The sequence below is a fragment of the Pyrus communis genome, chromosome 5 (genome assembly GCF_963583255.1).
Source record: "Pyrus communis chromosome 5, drPyrComm1.1, whole genome shotgun sequence".
NCBI classification, from domain to species: domain Eukaryota; kingdom Viridiplantae; phylum Streptophyta; class Magnoliopsida; order Rosales; family Rosaceae; genus Pyrus; species Pyrus communis.
The window spans coordinates 26,422,382-26,445,294 of NC_084807.1; the positions used below are offsets into that span (position 1 = coordinate 26,422,382).

A 22,913-nucleotide genomic window follows, 5' to 3' on the forward strand; every position below is an offset into this window, starting at 1 on the left:
GATCTTTCTCTCTCCAAAGCTCAAGGATATAGTGATCCGGATCTTTAAAATTTGATCTAACGGTTACAAATTACTATATCTTTTAAAAGTTTTTACTAACTTCTCTGTTTTTAACCATTTGATCAAATTTTAAAGGTACAGATCACTTGATTGGTTTGGAGGGAAAGACCCGGCAAGGATCTCTTTCCGTTTTGCTGGTCAAGAGTAAACGACACGTCGTTTACCTTGAAAGCCGAAAATACACAGAACGGGCAAATATAAAGCAAATCTTCTACCAACGAACTAAACTGAAAATGGCGCTAATTCACAGTCCCTCTTCTCCCACCACCAAACCCTATCATCATCACCTTCCTCACACTCCTCCTCTGCTTCACTTTTCAACCAGAAGCCATTTCACAGTGAAGTCCCAGACGCCATCGGAGCCCTCAAAACCCGCCGCCGAGGCCGCCCAGGTCCCACCCAAGAAACCCACCTCAGCCGGGACAGGCTTCGGCTCTCCTCCTCCTTCTCCGGCCAAGCCAAAAGCGAATCCCGCCGCTGATAAGAAGAAAGGGAACAGGGCTGCGGTGATTCGGAGGTCGCCGGTGGAAAAGCCCCTGCTTTATTCTGAGGAAGATGAGGCCAAGGCCAAAGAGATGGGCACAAATGAGAGCGCTTTTGTTTTTGCTTGGTTGGGGCTCGGCGGTGTTATTCTAGCCCAAGGTCTTATTCTTGCCGCATCGGGTACGATTGCTTAAACCTTTGCATTCGATGTGATTCACTTGATGCGAAATATGTGAAAATTTTGTTGGGTATTTTGTAAAGATTGGATTTTTTTTGTTAGCATTTGGTTAAATTTGTAGGAGTCGATAAGTTTGAACCGTTTAAATTGTCGAATTGTTTGGTTCGGTCTATATTGAATTGTGTTTTCAGTTATCCAGGATTGACTTGCTAGATTTATAAGGTCTGGTAACGAGAATCCTAGTAAATGTGACTTTGAATTCGACCTTGTGATTCGAGTTCCGGGGAAAAATTTGAATTGGGTTATATGCTGGATGTAGAATTTTGCATCCGATAATGTTTTGTCTAGCAGAAAAAAACACTACAACAAATAAAAGACTAGACCTTGTTGGTCCAAAAGAGATGTGGTTTTAGTTTAGGGTTTTACCCATTTGTTCTCAGTCCCAATATTTTGGCCAGTTAGGACTCAATTTTCATCATTTAGAATCGAATTCGGTATTTTGAGTCATTTTCAGCCGTCCTCTTAGGTAGTAAGACATATCAGCCGTGGATAATGCACACATTGTTTAGGTTTAAGAACGTTTGTCCAAACAAGCGGCTGACCTTGAGATCGGAGTTGAATAATATTCCACTCGCACTGATCATCCTATGACTGGAAAAACTAACAAGTTAATGAGAATATCATCTGTTGGAAAGAGTTTGCACAGAAAGACCATTTATATCCTCCTTGTGCAATCTTCGAACTATGAACTATTAGTCACATAAGATATAGAACATAATGGGCATAGCTTTCCAAATGACAAAGATTCTGTGTCCCAAACTTCTCTATTGAGAATCCAACCTCATAAACACATTCCTTTCGGAGCATAATATGATCAGCTGAACCTTCCGATTAAAGGAGTATTAATGCATCCTTTCTTCACGTATCTCAAAAAGCAGTACATTATGCATTATGATCGATTACTTGAATGTTGAGGAAAAGGCTCGGATATAATAAAATCATGGAAGTTATTTCTATAATTGATTCGTTACGGTATGCTTTGTGTTTTCTTCATATTGTGAATAATTTGTTCGCTTTCATTTCAGGCTTCCTGCCAGAAGATTGGGACAAGTTCCTTGTGAAGTATTTATATCCATCTTTTACACCGACAGTCGGCTTGTTTGTTGCTGGAAGTGTTGTATATGGAGCGGTGAAGTATCTGCAGAATGAGGAACTTAAAGGTCAGAAATGATATTTACTTTGTATAGATACAAACTTTCAGGTAAATGAGGGGACAATTCAGTAGCTTTTTAAGGCTGTACTTGTAGTGCTTTCATGGTTTACAGGAAGATGAATTAGCTAAAAAATCGCAAACTGCTTTCCATTTGTTCCTTAAAGCACTTCTCTGATCCATCCCTTCATTAATTTCTACAAGCTATACTCGGAACGATGTTGCTTTTAAAAAGTCATATAGCATAAGTTCAGTAACAGGTAGACCGTTGGACCACATGGGTCTCACACCCTATCGAGGAGAACCCTCATGAGTGAATGACCTGTCCTATAACTGGACTATCCAGCTCAAGACAGATTCCGTACACAATCCTGTGATCTTGCCCTTCCTATCATCTCGCGGTGCCTTTTACTTGTATTGCTTATACCATGCTTGCGCACCCTTCAGTCATTGTTAGCATTAGAAAAAGGCCGACTATCTCGTGCAAATTTCAGTATTTCATCCTGTCATCCTAATGAATGGATTACTTGTTTGTGATCTGCTTACACTTCCTCCTCTTCTTCCATTTTGCAGTGTTGTAGCCTTTGCACTTGTCTATTGGCCCTCATCTTAGATAGATATTCATTAAGTTGGTCATGAACTCAATGACTGAAAAGCACTTTTCCCACCAGTGAATTGTAATTGTGCTTATCACAGTTCACTGTGAGATCTGTGATTATATCAACTTAAGTCCACTTTACTAACCCCGGGACACCCTATCTTCTGTGATTATATCAACTTAGGGCGGTCTACGATCTTTTCATATGAGGTATAACCATTTAGTCAGTCACTTAAGTGAAGAAGAAACTTCATTAATCTCTGTTTGAATCCATGTCTTTGGTTTGGTAGAGAGAATGAGACAGGCAACTGGACAGTTTATGTTTGTGCTAATGGTTTGGAAAACGACAGATCGCCGTCCATGGCTGCCGTGCACAAAAGACGCTCGCCGTTGCCGGTATAGTCACTTGGAGTAGGACCTCCGGTCGTTGTTCTAACTGTACTTTTTTCCTTCGTATATTTGACTCTTGAGTTCTGATCTACTTGAACTTTTGGGGTACTTTATACATAACTAACGCCATTATTTACAGTGTTAAAGTAAAATTTAGTGTTTCACTAGTCAAATTAAAGGAACTATACCGTATCGACTCACTCTATCTCTCTCTCACGTGACTCACCCGATGAGAGGGATAGAAGAATCTGATTCATGTAAGTTTTTCTCGTCTAGAGAGATTTTTTTACGTCGTTAATTCATTGTATGATAATTATCTATAAAACTTGTAATGCGCTTTTGAAATACGTTATAAGCGTTTATTAAACGGTAACATCACTGGAGTAAACTTAGTTTCGCGAGAGCATCTCTTAGTATGAGAATCACTTCTAGCTTTAATCAATCCGCAATGTTTGGAGCTTACATGATTTTTTAGAGGGGGTCCTATTCCAGCTGCCTCTAAAAAAGATCTAGTGTCAATTTTTGGCAAGAGGGCCACCACCCAATCATTGATTAGCCGCGTGGCAGTTGGCTCAATCAAATTTGTGTGAGAATTGGATGGAAATGAGCTTTTGAGGTCCCCCTCTTCTAATTATTCTTCGTTAAATTCTAATCAATATGGACAACTCAATGATCTCCACCTCTAGATCCTGACAGATTTTTCAGGTATCCAAAACATAGAGTGAAACATCACATATCATTATGCAATTGGAGAGACACTTAAAAAAAAAAAAAAAAAAAAAAAAAAAAATCTCTAAGTGTATAATGACATATGATATTTCGTCTCGTGTTTCGAGCACACTAAAAAATCTCTATCGCTTCCCTTTTAATAACTCAAGAAAACCCAATTTACATAGCCTGACTCATCTGCCTTGACTTGTATACAAATCAATTGTGAGGAAGATTCTAACCGAGAATAAGCGGATATGTAAAATGACATGACGTAATTCACGTCTACGAAACAGTGTCATATTTGAAAATAAACACGACAAATTAACAAGAGCTTGTAATAAATTGTGTACTGGGAACCCTAAAGTGAGAACACTGATTAGGGATTAAAAAAACAAAGCAAAAGCATAAAAAAGTTGGACATATTTTATACACTAAAACACTTAAACGTCAAAGGTCGTGCTGCAGGCGCCGCTGCCTCTTTTAGTTCCCTTAAATTAATCATGTTTCAAATATTGATTAAACTAATCAAAGTGTTAAGTACTACTGTGGATCATAATCATCCTATATTTTTCAGGGCAAAATTGTAATTATGTCTTTAAAGTTTGGATTTTTCAATTTGCAAGTTGACGCAGATAAGAGTGAGAGCCAGCTGGTTTTCCTCTTTTATATCCAAACGCATAATTTTGACTGCTAGAACTTGGAAATGGGGTAAACTCTAATTGGCTAGAAAAGAATCCTCATCGGATTTTTTTTCTTTCTAGGAATCTAAGAAATTCTATGATCATAATCATTCATCGTACATCGTGTGATCAGTTTTCGTTAGGTACTATTTATATTTAATTTTAAATTTTAGAATAATTTCTCACCGTACAACATACGATGAACGATCACGATCACGAAATTCCTAACATCCTTAGGAAAGGATCCGACGAGGATTCGATGAGACACTTCGTACTATCATTTTACTATTAAATTATTCATGCCAATAGCAGAATGTTAAAATTTGTTGTGCATTCTCGCATGTAATTCTTAACCGTTGATGCATGCGAAACTTCTTATTATAGGACTTACACAAATTTATAATAAGAAATCAACAATTAATAAGTGAGTGGTTAAACGTAGTAAACTCTTCTTATAATTGAGTTCGTCTTAAAACCCAACACTACGAAAAGAACTTGCGCGAAACTAGGATGCCAAGACAATGATATCTTAAACCAACTACGTAACAATATGTTAATAAATTATGCTATTTCAGACACATGCGGCCAAGCGTAATAAGCTTAAAACATACCACTACATTTTCGTCCCAATTGCACGTAACTTTCTACACACCACATAAAAGCTGGTGTCCAATTCTTAGAAGTTTTAAACACAAACAGATTGGAGCTCCCTCCCCAGTCAAATTGGAGATCTTGGTGGGCAAGTTAAGAGTGTGGAAACACAAAACAGTAAGCGGCAGCTTTGGTCGATGGATTGGTGCCCTCTCACCTTCACATGTCACCTCCGCCTTTGTTTCGTTCGAGTACACAACAAGATGCGCCCCTATTTGGGCTCTTTTTATTGAAGATTTCCTTTTCATAAAGCATGCAATATTAAATTTTTCAAAAAAATATAAAAATAAAAAAGGGACTCGTACATCAGAAGACTCGTGGCTCAAATTACTATCAGGTTAACCTAAGAAATGAACTCAGATTCTCTACAAATTTTTGTGTTCGTAACCTCATTTTAAATTTTATAGTCCTTATTAACCTATTTTATAGGCACACCTCACACAAAGTAAGGATCCAGATCTTTTTGTCTCTCTCCAACGGCATAAATGTTTGGATCTTAGAACTCCGAACATAAAGATCCGGAGATAATCTCGACTGTAAGATAATTGAGAGGAAAAACCAAAGGAGAGTAGTTAAAGGTGGGACCCGAAAGAGGAAAAAAATATAGCGAGCCAAAAGTGTTTTCATGAAATGAAATGCACAGGTATAGTTGTCTAAGACTGACATGCATGCTTTAAACATGCTCGCAAAAACATTATGAAAGCAACCGATCGAACTTTCATTTCGTTCCCAAATTTATGAATCTGAGTCTCGTGGTGGATGGCAATGAAATCGATCTTTACCAAATCAAGTGATGCATTCACGTTGGAGATTTTATTGCATGTTTCGGAGGGGGTCCTTTAAATTTGATATCCGATATGTACACCACGCAAGCGTTTTGACTGTTCGTCAGTATAAAATTAGGTTGAAATTCTTGTCAGGTTACAACATACATGTACAAAAGGCAGCTTGTGTAGGGTTCACATGAATATTTGGCTCATTTTGTCTTGAGATTATTGTAGGTAACAATTGATTCGACAATCGAATAGGTGGAGTTACCGTAATATAAATATAAGGTTCTTTCACAACCTGAAATTTCATTTTTTTTTTTTACAAGTCTATTTAACGCGACTAAAATGGGGCGTGCCAAGTGGTCGGAGTGTACTATCTACACCACTTTTTACTTCTCACATATCTCATGTTAATTTTTGTCATTTGATCTTCTTCAATTCATCCGATTTGATAGCCAAAAATGAGTAGTTGTTTCTTCATGTTGTTCCCTTCTCAAAGGGCGAGTTCTTATGAATTACACTCCATCAGTTTCAAATAACGATTATCATTAGGAGATTAAAGTTGTTATTTCTAACACACAAACCCTACATATAAAGTAAATCCTGGATGTAGGGCCTATTATCTTGTCTATCCTAGGGTGAAATCACAAAAGCTATGATAATATAGGAAACAGTTTGATGGGTTAATTAAAAAAATGTGGCAATTAATTATAATTATGTGCACTTAACCTATGTGTAATGATGAAAGTGGAATTTAGAAAGAAAAAAAAAGGGCAGATCGAAACAATAATTTCGAAATTAAAAAGTGGATAAACAATTATTGTCAAATATTCTATTATAGTTATCACAATCACCTTCATGAAGAATTGAGATCTACCCTCAAGAGAATCAAGATTCTATTCAGATTTCTGTGTTCGAAATCTAAGAATCAGGAGATCTAGATTGTTAAAGCGAGAGAGAAAGATTCAGACTCTTGATTTGTGTGAAGTGGGTTATCGCGATGGTCAAATGACGGCCACTAAATTTAAAATGAATGATCTGAATCTTTCTATTCTTAAATTCCGAACATGGAACACGTCACCAAAGCAAAACCCACACAATTGAGAACAAGAATAATCAGATGTCTTTCAATCTACTAGTTTGCAATTTTTCACACCAAATCAATTTAATAAGACAGCATTTCGAAAACCAGTATGAATAATTCATACGATTAAATTTGGTTAATGCAAGAAATTAAAACTCCACTTGTCACTAGGGCACAAGGCAGAGGTCGGTCGAAAGTCCACCAAACTTAATAATCGCAAGTAATGAGCACTAAATACATCAAGCGAGTACACAAAACCCATAGTACTACTACTTTATTAGGTATTATACATTTTCTAGTCTCAGATCTATGAGTTCAAATCTTCTGCGTCTATACTTTTTTGTGTGATTGTAAAATATTTTGAACTTTTACAATGCTCGAATGACTTACAACTTAATATCCAATTACGCTTCCCACACTCATGTGACACAAATATAAAATTTTCTTGACCAAATAATCTGAGTGCCGCTAAACTAAATGGTCGTTGTGATATTGGATAATACTTAGCCAATGAAATCTTTTAGGTCATACGGATCAATCCCCCATCTCTATTCAATCAGAAGTAATATTATAACACGCTTCCTCTTTTCGAGCACGTACCAAATAGAAGAGTACACGTAAAGGGTTATGGGTTTACGTTCGAAATTTTTTATAGTTTGCTTCGAAATATCTCATACATCAGAATATAGTAAAAGTTGACACGTTCGAACTAAAATATTGTCCTAAAATATCTATTCAATCTTTTGGCTTTTGCAATAACATCTAATTAGTAGTACTATTTACACACTTATCTTCAACAACAGCCGAAAATTAAGAAAATACGTAAATAAAGTACGGCTATTTGTATACAAAACCAGTATACAAAATATATATATATATATCATTATTACCATAATTAACAAACTTACCTACCTTAACTAATCATGCATCAACAAAAGGACAAGGCTTTGTCAACAGCACGGACCCAAAGACCCAAACCCGCCAAAAAAACCCAACAAAGTTAAAACAAAAACAAACCATAAATAGAAACAAAAGGTAAAAAAGGGAATATAACCGTAAAAACCCGAAAGTTTTACTGATCGAGTGCATTCGGTCCGGTACAGTAATTTAAAATGTGGCTCCAAACCCACTGAACCAAGAACTTCCGTCGGATCCCATTCATATTGTACGTGGAGCCATCGTGGTCGTCCATCAGCTGACCCGTGTACGACCCGCCCCCTCCCGTACCGTAGATTCCCTCGCAGAGATCAGCAATCTCGACCGGAAAACTCGGGTCCTGACCCGCGTACCAGGCGTTCACCAACGGGTTGCTCGCCAGCTCAGCAATCTCGTGCGCGATAACGCTTATCATCCCGTCGACTGCCACGTCACCGTTAGGTGACTTCAACGGCTTTAACCCCGGGATGTAATCCGGTACGGCGAACGGGTACGCGCACGTACCTGGACACAATTTGGCCGAGTTTCCAATCCACGCGTACGGCAGAGTGTATCCGACGAGGGAGGGGAAGGTGAAGTAGTGGAACCCACAGACCTGTTTGCAGAAATCCTGGACGTACACGTCATCAGATGTCAGCACGAGGTAGAGCCCGCTCTGGGGATTGACGGGTAACGGCCTCGTTTTGGCCGTTACGGCGCTTTTGATCACGGACTGTATCGAGAGGCGCGTCAGGGCTTTACCGTGGGAGTAAAACCGGTCGTTTTTCTCGGCGCCGAGATGGACCGTGCGGGAGATGTTCTCGCCGGTCTGGTCGGTGTACAGCTGTACGGTCTTCCACCACCCGGCGACCGAGGGGCGTTTGGAGCCGGCGGCGGAGATCGAGTTGATGAACTCGCGGATGATCTTCTTCTGGGCCGGCTGCCACGTGCCGTACCAGATTGTGTGGACGGTTATGTTGGCGGTTAGGACAGGGCCCATGTGGTAGCGCAGTTTAACGAATTCGGAGGAGCCTTCGAATTTTTTGTTGTCTCCGAGGAGGTCGGAGGTGTTGTGTTTGAGGTCGGGCCAGGGGCGCCATGCGATTGCTGGGTAGGTGGAGAGGAAGAGGGTGAGTAGGGTGAGGAGGAGGAGCACCGGAGCCGGTGGCTGAGGAAGCCAGCCGGTACGGTGGTGCTGAGGCATTTTTTGAATTTTACTGGAAGTGGGTGGAGTGAGAGTGTGAAGTGGGTAGAAGTCACGAGTGTTTGTTTTTGTCGCTGTGAGGGGTATATATAGGAATAAACAAAATTATATTAATTATTAAATATTAATTTAATAATTATTTTGCGAAAGGAAATAAAAGAAAAGAAAAGAAAAGAAAATTGTTCGGGAGAGGAGGGAGGGGGCATTGGTTTTCGGGTAATGGAGGACAGATGGATTTTTAAAAGCGAAGACTTGGAGAGACGGGTGGGGCCCGAGTGAGTCAGACGTGGCACAGGGACATCATCATGATTTATGTCGTCATCTAATCAGATTTGATCTCAGCCCTTTATGCGTTCCTGGGTTTTATTTGCAAAGCGCGCGGGGCCAAAAAGCTGTAAACTCAAATAAATTCGATCGAGCTTCAAATAGAGGACTGTCCAAATCGACCAGCATATGCTAAATCACCGGATAATTTTACAAATCGACCAGCATGCTAGCTACAATTTTAGCGTTGCAATTCATAAACACCCTATTTCAAGATTTAAAAAAACTTTCCAATGACGAACTATATAATTTTAACATTATTTGACGTTATAACTTAAGATTCCTTATCTTTTTTTAACGTAGTAGTAAATTAGGGTTTATAACTATATTTTAACTACGAGTTAGGGTTTTTAATCTATTTGGAACATAGTTATGTGTACGTCGAATGCCCCATCGTTATTTCCTATCTTATTTGGGGAAAGCTAGGAAGGCAGTAGACCAGTAGTGTGGTCCGATCGATCGACAGTCCGAGCCACGGGGTAAAAAGCTTGGGGGTGGTTGCCTACGTGGTACCAAGTAGTGAAGCCAACATAGTCGATATCACAAGTTATATATCCAAGATGGTTCGTTGTCCTTCGCTCAGGCACTCACAGCCTCATCTCATTCCCTTCCCCACTCTTCTGTCATATGTCTTCCCCACAAATTTAAACCCTTCGTATATAAGAATAAATATGCATGCGGTTCTTCACGTACGCAATTACTCTGCCAGTTTCAGAAACCATTAAATTTATACATTTTTGATACTCATTCTGAATATGCTTGATTTTCTCGATGAATAGAGTTTTTCTCTTCAACCTATTACATCTCAAGTTCAAATCTTCCATGTACTCTCTTTGTAAACAAATTTGGTCTACCTAGCATTACTCAAAAGATCTTCGTCATGAAACTTTGACAAAGATCTTGAAATTAGTAGAAAAATTAGAATAATTTGTAGGGTTAATCCAGAGATATATGGTGATGGTGAAGAGAGCCATCAAAGATCAAAAACGGGTGGTCCTCTCTCTCTCTTTCTCTCTCTCTCTCTCTATCATTCTCTCTGTATGTGTCGTCGTCATATATAATGATGGATGTTGGTAATGTAATATTTGTAAAGAGATAAATAATGCAACAGGGTCTGAATAAGTAGTACTAGTTGCTAGTTGCTGCTTCTCTTTTCAAAGGCTCTCAAGTCTCAACACGCGGGTTCTGGCCAAGACTGTTTGAACCAGCAACAAGCTACCTAGCCATGTACATATCTTCATCTGCATGGATACTTAGAGTTTGACTGTTTAGAGATTTTATCACTTCTCAAATATGCATCGATCTAAAAATAAATGCCCGTCAAATTCTTTTACGTAAATATAAACATAGGGGTAGTGCTATTTGCACATTCTTTTTTATCTTCTCACACACACTCTCAGTTAGGTTCTAAATATGTTATACATGTCCATGAATAGCATTTTGCTTTTAGATATTCCCTTTAAATATGTTGGATTATCTTGATAAAATTTGACGGTCATTTATCTTTTGAGATCTTCGTTAGAACTTATTTGTTTGGAGGTGCACTACATATTTCACCCATGATCAGTTAGGACCACGAGGGAGAAACAGCCATTAAGGATCATACGATGACCATTATCCTTTACAAAATAAATATGTACTCAAACCACTAAAATATATATATGTACTCAAACCACTAGGGATTTTACCAAAGGACAATCCCTTCGATTGGAAATTTCCTTCAAAATTACGATAATACCCTTTCTTAGCCTACTGTATACACTATTAAAGTCCGAGGTCTATGGACATGAACATTTTAACTAGTTGATGTGGAACATGTAAAACGCAATGCTTCATACATGAGTAAACCCACTATGATACTACATATATATATATAAAGGAATTTTGAAATTTCACCTTAAAATTAATTACCAATACAAGGAAAGCGCGGTTGCAACTTTGTACAAATCTGCAAAATTTCTTGCTTTCTAATGCGAGATATTTTCTCACATCACCACGTCAACATGACTATAGGAATACATACTCCTTACAACTTTCAGAAATATGCATTTATGTGTACTACATACACCAATATATCAATCATAAAGAAGGGAAATCGATAAATTCTTAACCATACATTTAACCCTCCATTCATTTATTCGCCGTATATCGTACATAAAAATGTCGTCCAATTCTCACTTGACTTACGAGTTTAACAAACAAGTCAAAAGTATACGATCACAGATTTACAGTACATAACTTGGAAGCGAGAGAGAGAGCGAAGAGGGAAAATGGCTATTTGGAAATCACGGAGTGAATTGCGCGGCTCCTAATCATGAGTCAGACTTAATCGTACCGCTGAGACCGAGAGCGACCGGAAGGATGGGGCCCAGCAGATGCGTGTAGGGGCACCGTTGAATGCGACGTGACGCTCAGCTCAAAGAGGACTTTGTTTAGCCAAGCCAAACCAAAACACACAGAAAGCGCGCATGCGCCGAGACCTTGTGTCTCTCACTCTCTCTCGACGTTCCCGCCGCGCGCCGATCGAGCGCCGTCGAGACAGAGCCGCGGAATCTTTTGGGGTCTCATTTTGCGCGGGAAGACGGGTTACTTGTTCGGCCCGAACGCAGAGTTGCACTTTCGTCAATGCACGTGTAAGTAACGCGCTTTCTTATTGGGTTAAAGGTAGGTCTTTGGACTTTCTCCAAGGTGCATGTTGGCCCAATTCCATGCAATCGCACTCTATCCTTTTCACTTCATCTTTTCCGACCAACCTCTCGTGTTGCCACTTGTGGATGAAATGACAGTTTCTTTGTTTTATTTATCTCCTCGTCCTTTTTAAGTATCTCATAGTAAATGCAAATCGTAAAAGGTAAAAGGTAAATTTACCTCATCCATCGTAGATTGATAGGTTATGTAACCGTTAATTTTGATAAAATTTATGATATAAAATATACACATGTCATGGACAATGACGGATCTAGGATTATAATCTTGATGGTTTTTAATGTTAAAGGTGATTAAGTTTTTAGATAGAAACAAAATGCGAATTGAGAAGAAAAAAAAAATTCATGTTATTCACTGAGACATTTCATCGAACACTTGGTGAGCTTGTTGTCGTCAGTCAAACTAAGTTACGCACATTTCAATCGATATTAACATATGGTGAAGCAATCTGATGAATACTATTGAAATAATTTGAAAAGTGTTGCCCACGCAACATGCAAGAGGTACTTTCTCAAACACCTAATGGGCATAAAATGCCCCGTACCAAACATTTAGAGAGCCATCAAAAGACACTTCACGTGTATATTTTTTAAACTCCGAATGATCTTGGACCACCTAGGTCTCAATCCGACACTAATCATAATGTAGGTCATGTATTAACAAATTGTGAACTGTTAATTTGATAAAACTTATGACATGAGATTATACACATGTCATGAAAGATTGTGAATCCTCTATAGGCATATCGACAAAATCTAAGATTTCTCAGTCCGTAAATATTTCTTTCATTAAAGTTGTAATAATGAATAAGACGATTGAATTGTGATGGAAATCTCGTAAGAGACATAAGGGATCGTGCAATACAGTACATTTACACATGCAAACAGCCCACAAAATCATTTCACGTACGAAGCCATAGACGATAAGATAAACCAATAGCTAGACTGCTAGAGGTAAATATGTACATCAGTCTATATGCATGGTATTCTTTCGGGTATAGTGTGTGTATATAGCACATTTAAAATCCAACAACAAAGCTAAATCAGAGAGAGAGAGAGACGAGGAGGTCTATGATTCTTCGGGGTGCGTTTGGTGGGAGAAAGTTCCGAGTTCTCCTACAGTACACTAGTGGATGGAAATGCACCAGTATTTGAACAGTTAGATTGAACATATTAAATTTAAGTTAAAGCAAATCAATTCTTCGGATAGATGGGTGCATCTCAAGTCCTGAAAAATGGGTCATATTTGTTGTGTTTGTGTTTGTGTTTCTGTCATTTTGTGTCGGGTTAACAGTCAAGCAAAAAATTGTTATACCTAATGTTTAGATATGACAAATGATATCTTATCGGGTTCTTAATAGGTGGCTCAATAACGACTCAACTCCTTAACGGGTAACTCTATAATAACTCAACTCATTAATAGGTTGACCCGAGCTTGTTATTTTTGTGCCTTTTAGTATCGAGTTAACGAATCGTGTAAGAAATTAACAAGTTGATGCATGATTCGTTGTAGAATTCGAGAAGTTATTTTGAAGATGAACCTTTTATGCTGTCACCAAAAACTATGTGCTTGACCTTAATATGATGAGAAGGACATGAAACTGATGTGAGGGTGGTTTTTATGCCAATGGTGGTGCACTGCATGCTTTGATGATATATCAAACTGCCGTGACATGAGGTGGTTTGGAAGTTTATGGGATTCGGATATATTTGTTGGTTGCATAACTTTTGTATGTTTTACGCCTGTTCCCGACAGCTTCTGGTTTAAGACATTGATAGCTGCATTTGTAGCTTTCTTGGTAAAAGTAAAGAAAAACTAATAAAAAAGATTTGAAAATTTTGAGTTTTAATGATAAGGATAAAATAAAAAGTAAAATGAATAGTATCAGGATTGACTTGTCAGTGTAAAAATGTGGTTTTTTATTAAAGTTAAAAGTACCGTAGGTTTTTCGTTAAAACTCGCTAAAAGTAGATGATAGGTTACATGTAAAAATACAGTCGACGCAAAAACAGTTCCAAAGGTGGTTGCATTTTCTGTATATGGAGATCACAAAACCTTATTTTTTAATTGGTTTTGTATAGTTATTTATGTTTTGAAATTAAATATGCGGTTGATGATCTCTTAAAAATGTTCATGACGAAATATAATAATGATAAAGAAGGACAATAACTCTATTTGAAAGTAATTTAGACATGCTTTGTGTATGCCTAGCTTGGAGGAGAAATAGGTGAGAGAGATGAATTTTTCAGTGTGTCGGAAACACCACTTGGTATATCATGCATAATAATATAATTAATCAGAAATTTGAAAAAAAAATTCCAACCAATTCTATTGTGACATTTGATGTATTAGACCGTATTCTCGACGCACTAAAAAATTTTGATGAAAGGAAACTAATGTGAAAAGAAGGAGGGAAGCGAAATGTGAGGCATTGATATATGTACCTTACTCGGGTGGTTGAAATATCTGATTTGGTTTGAGAATTGAGGTCTACACGAAATGTATGCAGTAATGCATGAGTAATTTCTCTGCTTCTTACCTAACCAAAATCAAATGATACATCCATGTCTGTGGAAATTAAATTGCTTTAGCACAGGAAAATTATGGCCACCTTTCATGGTGGCTAGATCATTGAAGATATATAATTAATGGATTCTACTCAGGGGTGTAAATTAGTAGGGATTCGTTTTAATAATTAGCCGATAACCTTTTATTTTTAGCCAATTACTTTCATGAACTTCTATAATTAGTCAAATTTTGTCCTAAATTTTAATTTTAGCTTATTACTCCATAAATTTTTATAAATAAGCCAATTTTATCCCTTGTGTTAGATTTTAAAAGTTTTTTTTAATCCAATTTGTATCCATCCATTTTTCATCTTTTTGCCCTCATACAGTTGTCATGTGTTGTTCGCATGATCAAAATGGATGGAGTATTGAATATAAAATTTTAAAATATAGTGCCAAGAGGAAAATGACTCTTTATAAAGTTCAGGGCAGTACTTGACTAAATTAAAGTTTAAGGAGAAAATTGATTAATTATAAAAGTTTAAGAGAGTAATCGATTAAAATTAAAGTTCATGTGAAAAATTGGCAACTCTATACAAGTTTGAGAGGTAAATCGACAAATATGTCTTGTTTTTATATAATCTCCTTCAATTCTCCCTACTATGATTCTACCTAGTTACCTCCCTTCATCACTTTTCATTTGTCATTTCTCAATCAATATACTATCACTCTATCTTCAGCACAAAAAATAAAAATAAAAATAAAAATAAAAATTCAAGAACCAAAATAGTTATCAAACGAGTTCCGTCTTTTCCGACGACGAGAACCATCTAAAAAAATCGTATATTATTTTGTTTGAAACGAAAGTTGTGATAAAACCAAGTCACTTCAGTTCAATTATACGAAACACGCTATGAAAAAGGTTAAACTGATTTATTGATGATTTAACAAAAGCCGGTCCTGCATAATGATGTTGTGTGGGCACGAATTGATTAAAGTGCGACTACAGTTTTTCTATGAATGATGGAAAGATTCAAAGAACCGAAAAATGGCACAGATGAATGATGATCGTGATGTTATAGATAAAACAAAAGCACATTACCTAATTCAGGATTCCTAAATTGAAAAATTTTGTTGGGCAACATGAAATTTATGTGATTGCAAATGATGTTAATTGCTAGGATCACTGCTGTTTTATTTACTTTATGAGACATTAATTTCCATCAAATCATGCTTTTTCATGCCCATTTTATTTTTTGTTATGATTTCGGATTTGATTGATTTTGTGTAATAGAAGAGAGAACATGTGTTCGTAATTGGTTTTATATTTTATCATGTTTATCTTTCTTATTACCTGAAACGTGATGAAACATACAAATAAATCATATGACGAGATAGAAATGATATGTGCATGGATATGTAGTCTAAAATAACTATTTAACTACTTTGCAACAGGACTTTCATGATAGTATACCGATGTCGCATTGTTCAGTAATAACATACGATATTTATAAGCTTCCTTGCTCTTAAAATGCTAAAATGACAGTATTCATGTGTCATATAAGTTGATCTCGTGCAAAAGACTCATTATAATTAGAAAATCCAATCTAATACTAAACGACAACAACAAAAACTTATCGCATTAAGTGGGTTGGCTGTATGAATCTTAGAACACAACTGCACTTAGTTTTGTGTCAAGTTTTCCGTTAGCTCAAAGTACTTCATTTCTTTTCTTAAAGTCACTTTTCAAGACTTCTTAAGTCTTCCTTTACCCATTTTGCCTTGAGCCTTTATAATTCTTCGATTCACATGCCTAAACAACCTTAACCGATTTCTCTCATTTTATCTAAAATTACGGTTACTCCTACTTTATCTCGGATATTCTCGTTCTTAATTCTGTCATTTCTTGTGTGCTCACACATCTAATGGAGTATTCTCATCTCCACTACACTCATTTTTTATACATGTTAATGTTTGACTACTAACATTCTATGCCATAAAGCATTGGCCTTATTGTCATCTTATAAAAAATTTCTTTGAATTTTAGTAGCATACGACTGTTGCACAATACACTCAATGCGCTCTTCCACTTCATCCATCCAGCTTGTATTCTACGTTGAGATTCCTTCCAGTTCTCCGTTCTTTTGCAAGATAGATTTAAGATCGCGAAAACGTTCACTCTTTGATACTTTTTAACTCTAATCCTCACCGTATCTCATTTGAACCCCCATTCGCATTTAAAGTGCACTCCATATACTCTGTCTTTGACCTACTTAGACGAAGAACTTTAGAAAATCCAGTTACCAATATTAGATTAATTGGTTCATGATTTTGAGGTAAAGAACCGAAGGCTTAACTAACACCAATATATTCGTTATTAAAAGGAAGAATAGAAGTGACTGAAGAGATCATGTAAGAAAGAACCAAAACCAAGGAGCCGAAAGAACACAATTAACCATGATTTGTAGATTTGATGGTAATTTGTTGCTTGTTGACAGATAAATTAGATGGTAATTAATCAAGTTAAGACATATCAATGTTCTTGTTCAATGTTCAGTGGGGGAACGTACACTGTGTCTAACCTTTAATATCAAATGATATGACATTATCTTTACACATTTTCCCTTAATATCCTTACCAAAAATATATTCACAGTTGTGAATGTGTATATTTATTCTGCCAAGGGTTATGCTTAAGGTTCATGTTCACTAGAACTGGGCTGATTTCGTGATGAATTGCTGAAGCCATTGTGTGTGGTCTTAGCCCAACTAACACTAGTATTAGGGCCTTCGGCTATTAGGTTGAAAGCCTGGAATCACCCAAGATTAGCCCATTTTTAAGAAATTATATCGTTCATTTAGTGGATCACCTTACTCATACGACCTATACAAAATCAACCAACCCATTTACCCATGCACTCCGGCCATCCCCCACCCCCCAACCCGCATCTTGTTCGGACAGTCACATGGTGCCAGCGTGCGGGCCAAAGACGGGCTGGTTTGGTATTGTTATGCTTTAGAAAAAAAACTGTTTCTATTGTGTTATGAGAATAAGCAGCTGTGAAATAAAGCAACATAGTGTTTGATAAACTTTTTTGTAAAAGTGCTTTTGAAAAAAAAAAAAAAAAGTAATATTATAGTGTTTGATAAACTTTTATGTAAAACAGATGTGAAAAAAAGCTGGTTTTTCAAGGCTAGGTTTTGTAGCTTTGTGTTTTTGACTTTTTTTTTACCCAAAACCGTGAAAAAAAAAGCTGAAACTGAATGTTTACCAAACGTAAAAAACCTCTCAACTTTTTTTGATAGCCACTTTTTTCAGAATCAACTCAGTACCAAACTAGGGCTTACTCCATTATTTGACCATTTGATACACATGCCAAGAAACAAGAAGAGCAAACTAAATTGATTATATATGTGAGGGAAAAATGGAGTAATGTTTCTTTGATTAACTTTCTCTATGAAATTCTTGATTTTTCTTTCGGATTATATTAAATTTTAAATTACTACAATCAACAGAAAAAATAAAAATAAAAAATGTATAAACACAATTGACTTTAACCCGTGTCATCTTTCGTAGCAAGCAATCCCAAGATTCCCATTCCCTTTAAAATTCTATTTCTCTTACTCCACAGTTCCACTCTTTGTTTAATTATTAATTAATTGGTGTTAAATATAAATAAACTCCTTTACAAACCGTGTTTCCCTCCAAAAACTTATGTTTCCCTCCATCTACCCCTCACCACGCCACCTCCCTCCCACCTCTCTCTCTCTCTCTCTCTCTCTCTCACGGGCACACAGAAAGGTTGAGCTTTTCCATCACCAATTTCTCCATTCTCCTTTTTCCTGAATTTCTGGTGGATTCCCAGTACTTTTTACCCAAATAGCAACGATTCAGATAACTCCTCCAACTCAAAAGCAAAATACAAAAAAGTGAAAAGAAAAACCCTATAAGATTTATTCATAGTACAACACTGAGAAGAACAAGATCAGAACAAACCCAATCCCTCTCCAACTCAAAAACCCAAATTCTCACAAATTTAAACCCCAAAACCCTTCCCATTGGAATTTAGCAATGCCAGAAAACTAGTACCCATTCAAAAGTAAGGAGCTCCCGAATTTTACCGAGAAAATTTCCGGCCATGGACAAACCCAGATTCCGCCTCCGCTGCTCCATCACCAAGCTCATCTTCTTCTGGATCGCAATCCTCCTCACCATCCTCTTCTTCTTCCACCGAACCCCTTCTTCCGATCCCAACCGCCGCGTCCTCCCCAGCCTCCCCGCCTGGGAAAACGTCGTCGTCCGGTCCGCCAGGCCTCTCGCCAACTCCACCACTGGCCACTCCGTTCTCGTCACCGGCGCCGCTGGATTCGTCGGGACCCACGTCGCCCTCGCGCTCAAAAAGCGAGGAGACGGCGTCGTGGGGATCGACAACTTCAACAAGTACTACGACCCGACGCTGAAACGCCGCCGTGCTGATCTCCTCCGCCGCCATGGGATCTTCGTACTGGAAGCCGACATCAACGATTCGGAAAAACTCGTGAAGCTTTTCCGGTCGGTGAAATTCACCCACATCGTCCACCTGGCCGCCCAGGCCGGCGTTCGATACGCTCTTAGAAACCCAGCCTCGTACGTCCACAGCAACATCGCCGGATTCGTGAATCTCCTCGAAGCCTGCAAAACAGCCAACCCACAGCCGTCGATCATCTGGGCGTCGTCGAGCTCCGTGTACGGCCTCAATTCAAAAGTTCCCTTTTCCGAAACGCACCGTACGGACCAACCGGCGAGTTTATACGCGGCGACAAAGAAAGCAGGGGAAGAAATAGCACACGCGTACAATCACATATATGGGCTTTCAATTACTGGGCTGAGGTTTTTCACGGTTTATGGGCCTTGGGGTAGGCCCGATATGATGTACTATTCGTTTACTAGAGACATGTTGAGAGGGAAGCCCATTGTGGTTTTCGAGGGCCCAGGCCACAAGTCCGTGGCCCGGGACTTCACGTACATCGACGATGTCGTAAAGGGTTTGTTGGCGGCGGTGGACACGGCGGAGAAGAGCACCGGGAGCGGGGGAAAGGTGGAGAGGCCGGCACAGCTTAGGGTTTTCAATCTCGGGAACACGTTGCCGGTGCCGGTTAATGAGGTTGTGGGAATTTTGGAGAGATTGCTTGGGGTGGAGGCAAAGAAGGTAGTGGTGCCGATGCCGAGAAATGGGGACGTTTTGTTTACTCATGCTAATGTAAGCTTGGCAAGGAGGGAGCTTGGTTATGTGCCCACCACGGATTTGAAGACAGGGTTGAGGAAATTTGTGGATTGGTATCTTGATTATTATTCGGAGTCCAATTGGAAAAGTGCTTGGTAAATGTAAATTTTGTTTGACGATGTTTATCCGTCAAATCTTAATCTTGGTTTTTTTTTTTTTTTCCAGTTAGAGATGTACAATTTTACTAAGATAATGTGACTCGCGTATGGCGCTTTATCACACTAACAAAAAACAATCACTACTAGGATGCTTTATCACACTGGCAAAAAACAATCACGTCTATGCATTAACACATTCCAAAAGTTTGATCTTTTGGAACTCCACAGAATTTGGTTTATGACTAATTAGCAAAATTATTATACATAACATCGACATGCCTCGTTCTCATGTCAAAGAGGCACTAATCATGGTAACTGTCGCCATTAGCAACGAAAGGTTAAGCCTCGTATCTCAACGTAAACAGTTTGTAACACAGCTGAAACCAATTGATGTATAATTTAGGAAGTAGCCGAGTAAAGACGTAAAATTTGAGGATTATAAACCCACAAACTGAAATAAAAATTTCTATGTCTTGATAAGATGTGCTTCTTGCAAAACGTACTTCTACTAAATATTGAAATATGATCCGATGTTCATATCAATACCAAAACCTCAAGAATCGCAAACACTACAAGTCTTAGTTCAAAATTAGAGTAAAACGGACAGGCTCATCTTTCAAATAACTAGGAAAGCTATGCTGAAATCGGGGACAGTTTAAGAGTCGGCGATTGTAACCTCCACCTCAACACCAGGTTCAATAGTAATGGAAGTAATTTGCTTGACAACATCTGGTGAGCTGAACAGGTCGATAACCCTCTTGTGGACACGCAACTCAAATCTATCCCATGTGTTGGTACCTGAAAATCACCAACCATAATTTGAAGTTATAGAAACAACGTTATAACAATGACATTCAACGACCCATGAGTCAACAACGAACGACATTTCAGACTGAAGCTTACCTTCACCACAAGGGGACTTCCTGGTGGTGATGTTCAGAACCTTGGTTGGCATCCTCACGGGTCCCTTCACCCTGAGGCGCTTGTCCTTGGCACCACGAACCAGATCAGTGCATACTATAAACAAAAAAGACGTCAATCCAACAGGCTAAAGGTAGACTCATATAAGCAAATCCTAATGCTTAATGTCTAAACAAACTTAACTTTGAAACAACGGTACATGAACCCATTTCAACCGCCTTCCACCACAACGAAAGTAAATTGAAATTTAATCACTGCAATACTATCAATCTCAGAAAACCGAAAACATTCTGGGAGACTAAGACTACAATTCGGGTATGACAAACCAAATTATCGCACCGCTCTCTCATTATATAGAAACAATGGATGAACAAACTCGATATAGAAACAGTGGATAAGCCCATTTCAAAGACCGTCAGAAAACCCAAAAGATTACGGGAGATTAAGATAACAATTTCCGATATGACAACTAAAACATATCAAAAGAAAATCCCACTGGTCACTCTTATTATATACACAACATATAATATGAACAGCTCGAAGAAAATTTTCTCTAAATTTCAATTTGCAACAACAGATAAAGCTATCAAATGGGTTTTAGGCAACAGAAACAAGGTAATCATCAGCATATTACTCAGTTTCAAACGAATAATTACCCCCAAATTAAGGTGTTCCAAATAATACGAAATTATTCTGAAATGGGCATAAATTAAAAAACAAATAGCGAAAGGAGAGACCTTTCTCGAGGTTCTTGACGTTCTTAGAAGAAAGAGTAATCCTGATCTTGTGGATCTGCTCCTGAGACTCCTCAAGACCTGGTTTGGTGGGCTTCATCGCTGCGTACGCCATTTTCTTCAGTCTAACTCTTCGCTTTCCTGTGTATCCATAGCGCAATGAAAAGATTAATCGCAGATTTTTTTTAACTAAAACTATCAGAAATAGCACCAAAAATTACTCGATTTCTATCAGGTTTGCCAGAACTAATTCAAACAAATCTGGTAAAAACTGTGTAAGAGAGAGAAGCGGACCTGGGTGGCCGAGGAGGGAGGTCGGGAGCTGCGGCTCGTCTCTTTCTCAAAGCGGTGGGAAGGAGATGCAGTGTTTAGTAAGATTATATACGGTGGGTTATTAGGGTTTGAAATAATTATCTATGTCATTTTTCTAATTTCCAACTCAATATTTTTATAAACCAAGAAAATAAGAGTTCTAAAAAAAAATAGAATCTAGAGTTCCAAGGATTTCATGGCAACGGAAAAAAAAAAAAATATATATATATATATATATATATATATATATATATATCATGGTAATGCATTTTTTCAGAGGTTGGGAATATCAACATATGTTTTTCAGTCTTCTCATGATCACTATTATTGTGCGATTTTATTAGCCGTATGAATCGAACCCAGAACGTGCCATGTGGAATACGAGTTTGAAATTCATCTCGAACCACTAGTCCTCTGCGTGGTAGTGAAAGGGAAATAATTTTGAATTGTCCAACATTTCACTAAGAAACCTACGTGAACGAGGATTTCCCTTTTTTTATTTTTTTCGTTTTTGTATAATGTGTCCTTATTTTAATAATTCATTGTTGAGGATTGATAGAATATGTTTAATATGATTTTTTATTTTAGAATTACACATAACTTATCATTAACTTTCTACCTATAAAAATTAGGAAAACAAAGCGTATTAGTAATATAGTATGTACCAATAAAGAATTACATAACGTACCAAAGTTAGCATTTTATAACGTACCAAAATACATTGGTGCGTCATATTTATATATTTGTGCATGAATGTGTCATTTCTCATAATTAAAAGTGAATAACACTACGTTTGGATGAAGAAATTTAAGATTACTAAGGAATTTAAAAATGATGGAAATTGGAATAACAAGATTTTATTTTTTCGAATTTGTAAATTTTCTTATTTGGTTAACCTAAAAGAACAATGAAATTGAATACAGAATTTGTTATTTTTAAACTCTCAATCATAGAAATTGAGAAATGACACCTATGTACATGAAATTTGAACTTGGGATTTTGAGATCCCAAATTCTAAGTTTTTTTTTTTCACGTGGAAATTCTAAATTTCTATGTTTATGAATCCAGACAAGAGAATTGGTGCTTTTAAATTTATAAATTATGACTTTTACCA

At 37.6% G+C, this 22,913-nt stretch overlaps 4 protein-coding genes across 4 annotated transcripts; 2 read left to right on the forward strand and 2 right to left on the reverse strand.

Moving 5' to 3' along the window:
• Positions 1-288: 288 nt before the first annotated feature.
• On the forward strand, positions 289-2,071 carry LOC137733141 (protein LPA2). The gene is made up of 2 exons (XM_068472300.1): positions 289-723; positions 1,807-2,071. The coding sequence occupies exons 1-2, from the start codon at positions 294-296 to the stop codon at positions 1,950-1,952; spliced, it is 576 nt and encodes a 191-aa protein (XP_068328401.1). The 5' UTR covers positions 289-293; the 3' UTR covers positions 1,953-2,071.
• Positions 2,072-7,638: 5,567 nt separating this feature from the next.
• LOC137733635 (protein EXORDIUM-like 3) lies at positions 7,639-9,008 on the reverse strand. The gene has a single exon (XM_068472771.1). The coding sequence runs from the start codon at positions 8,932-8,934 to the stop codon at positions 7,888-7,890; it is 1,047 nt and encodes a 348-aa protein (XP_068328872.1). The 5' UTR covers positions 8,935-9,008; the 3' UTR covers positions 7,639-7,887.
• Positions 9,009-18,497: 9,489 nt separating this feature from the next.
• LOC137733120 (UDP-glucuronate 4-epimerase 4-like) lies at positions 18,498-19,859 on the forward strand. The gene has a single exon (XM_068472280.1). It carries the CDS (start codon positions 18,610-18,612, stop codon positions 19,831-19,833), a length of 1,224 nt encoding a protein of 407 aa, XP_068328381.1. The 5' UTR covers positions 18,498-18,609; the 3' UTR covers positions 19,834-19,859.
• A 425-nt stretch (positions 19,860-20,284) lies between these two features.
• Positions 20,285-21,915, reverse strand: LOC137733746 (small ribosomal subunit protein uS10y). The gene is made up of 4 exons (XM_068472920.1): positions 21,782-21,915; positions 21,491-21,628; positions 20,736-20,849; positions 20,285-20,630 (listed from the first exon to the last, which is right to left on the reverse strand). The coding sequence occupies exons 2-4, from the start codon at positions 21,600-21,602 to the stop codon at positions 20,488-20,490; spliced, it is 369 nt and encodes a 122-aa protein (XP_068329021.1). The 5' UTR covers positions 21,603-21,628; positions 21,782-21,915; the 3' UTR covers positions 20,285-20,487.
• Positions 21,916-22,913: the final 998 nt, after the last annotated feature.

Excerpts from the sequence above, each read along its gene's own strand:
- LOC137733635 (XM_068472771.1), bottom strand. The coding sequence starts at position 8,934 with ATGCCTCAGCACCACCGTACCGGCTGGCTTCCTCAGCCACCGGCTCCG.
- LOC137733141 (XM_068472300.1), top strand. The coding sequence starts at position 294 with ATGGCGCTAATTCACAGTCCCTCTTCTCCCACCACCAAACCCTATCAT. Across the intron at positions 724-1,806 it reads TCTTATTCTTGCCGCATCGG|GCTTCCTGCCAGAAGATTGG; the intron begins GTACGATTGCTT and ends CTTTCATTTCAG.
- LOC137733120 (XM_068472280.1), top strand. The coding sequence starts at position 18,610 with ATGGACAAACCCAGATTCCGCCTCCGCTGCTCCATCACCAAGCTCATC.
- LOC137733746 (XM_068472920.1), bottom strand. The coding sequence starts at position 21,602 with ATGGCGTACGCAGCGATGAAGCCCACCAAACCAGGTCTTGAGGAGTCT. Across the intron at positions 20,850-21,490 it reads CGTCAAGAACCTCGAGAAAG|TATGCACTGATCTGGTTCGT; the intron begins GTCTCTCCTTTC and ends TTTTGTTTATAG. Across the intron at positions 20,631-20,735 it reads GAAGTCCCCTTGTGGTGAAG|GTACCAACACATGGGATAGA; the intron begins GTAAGCTTCAGT and ends GGTGATTTTCAG.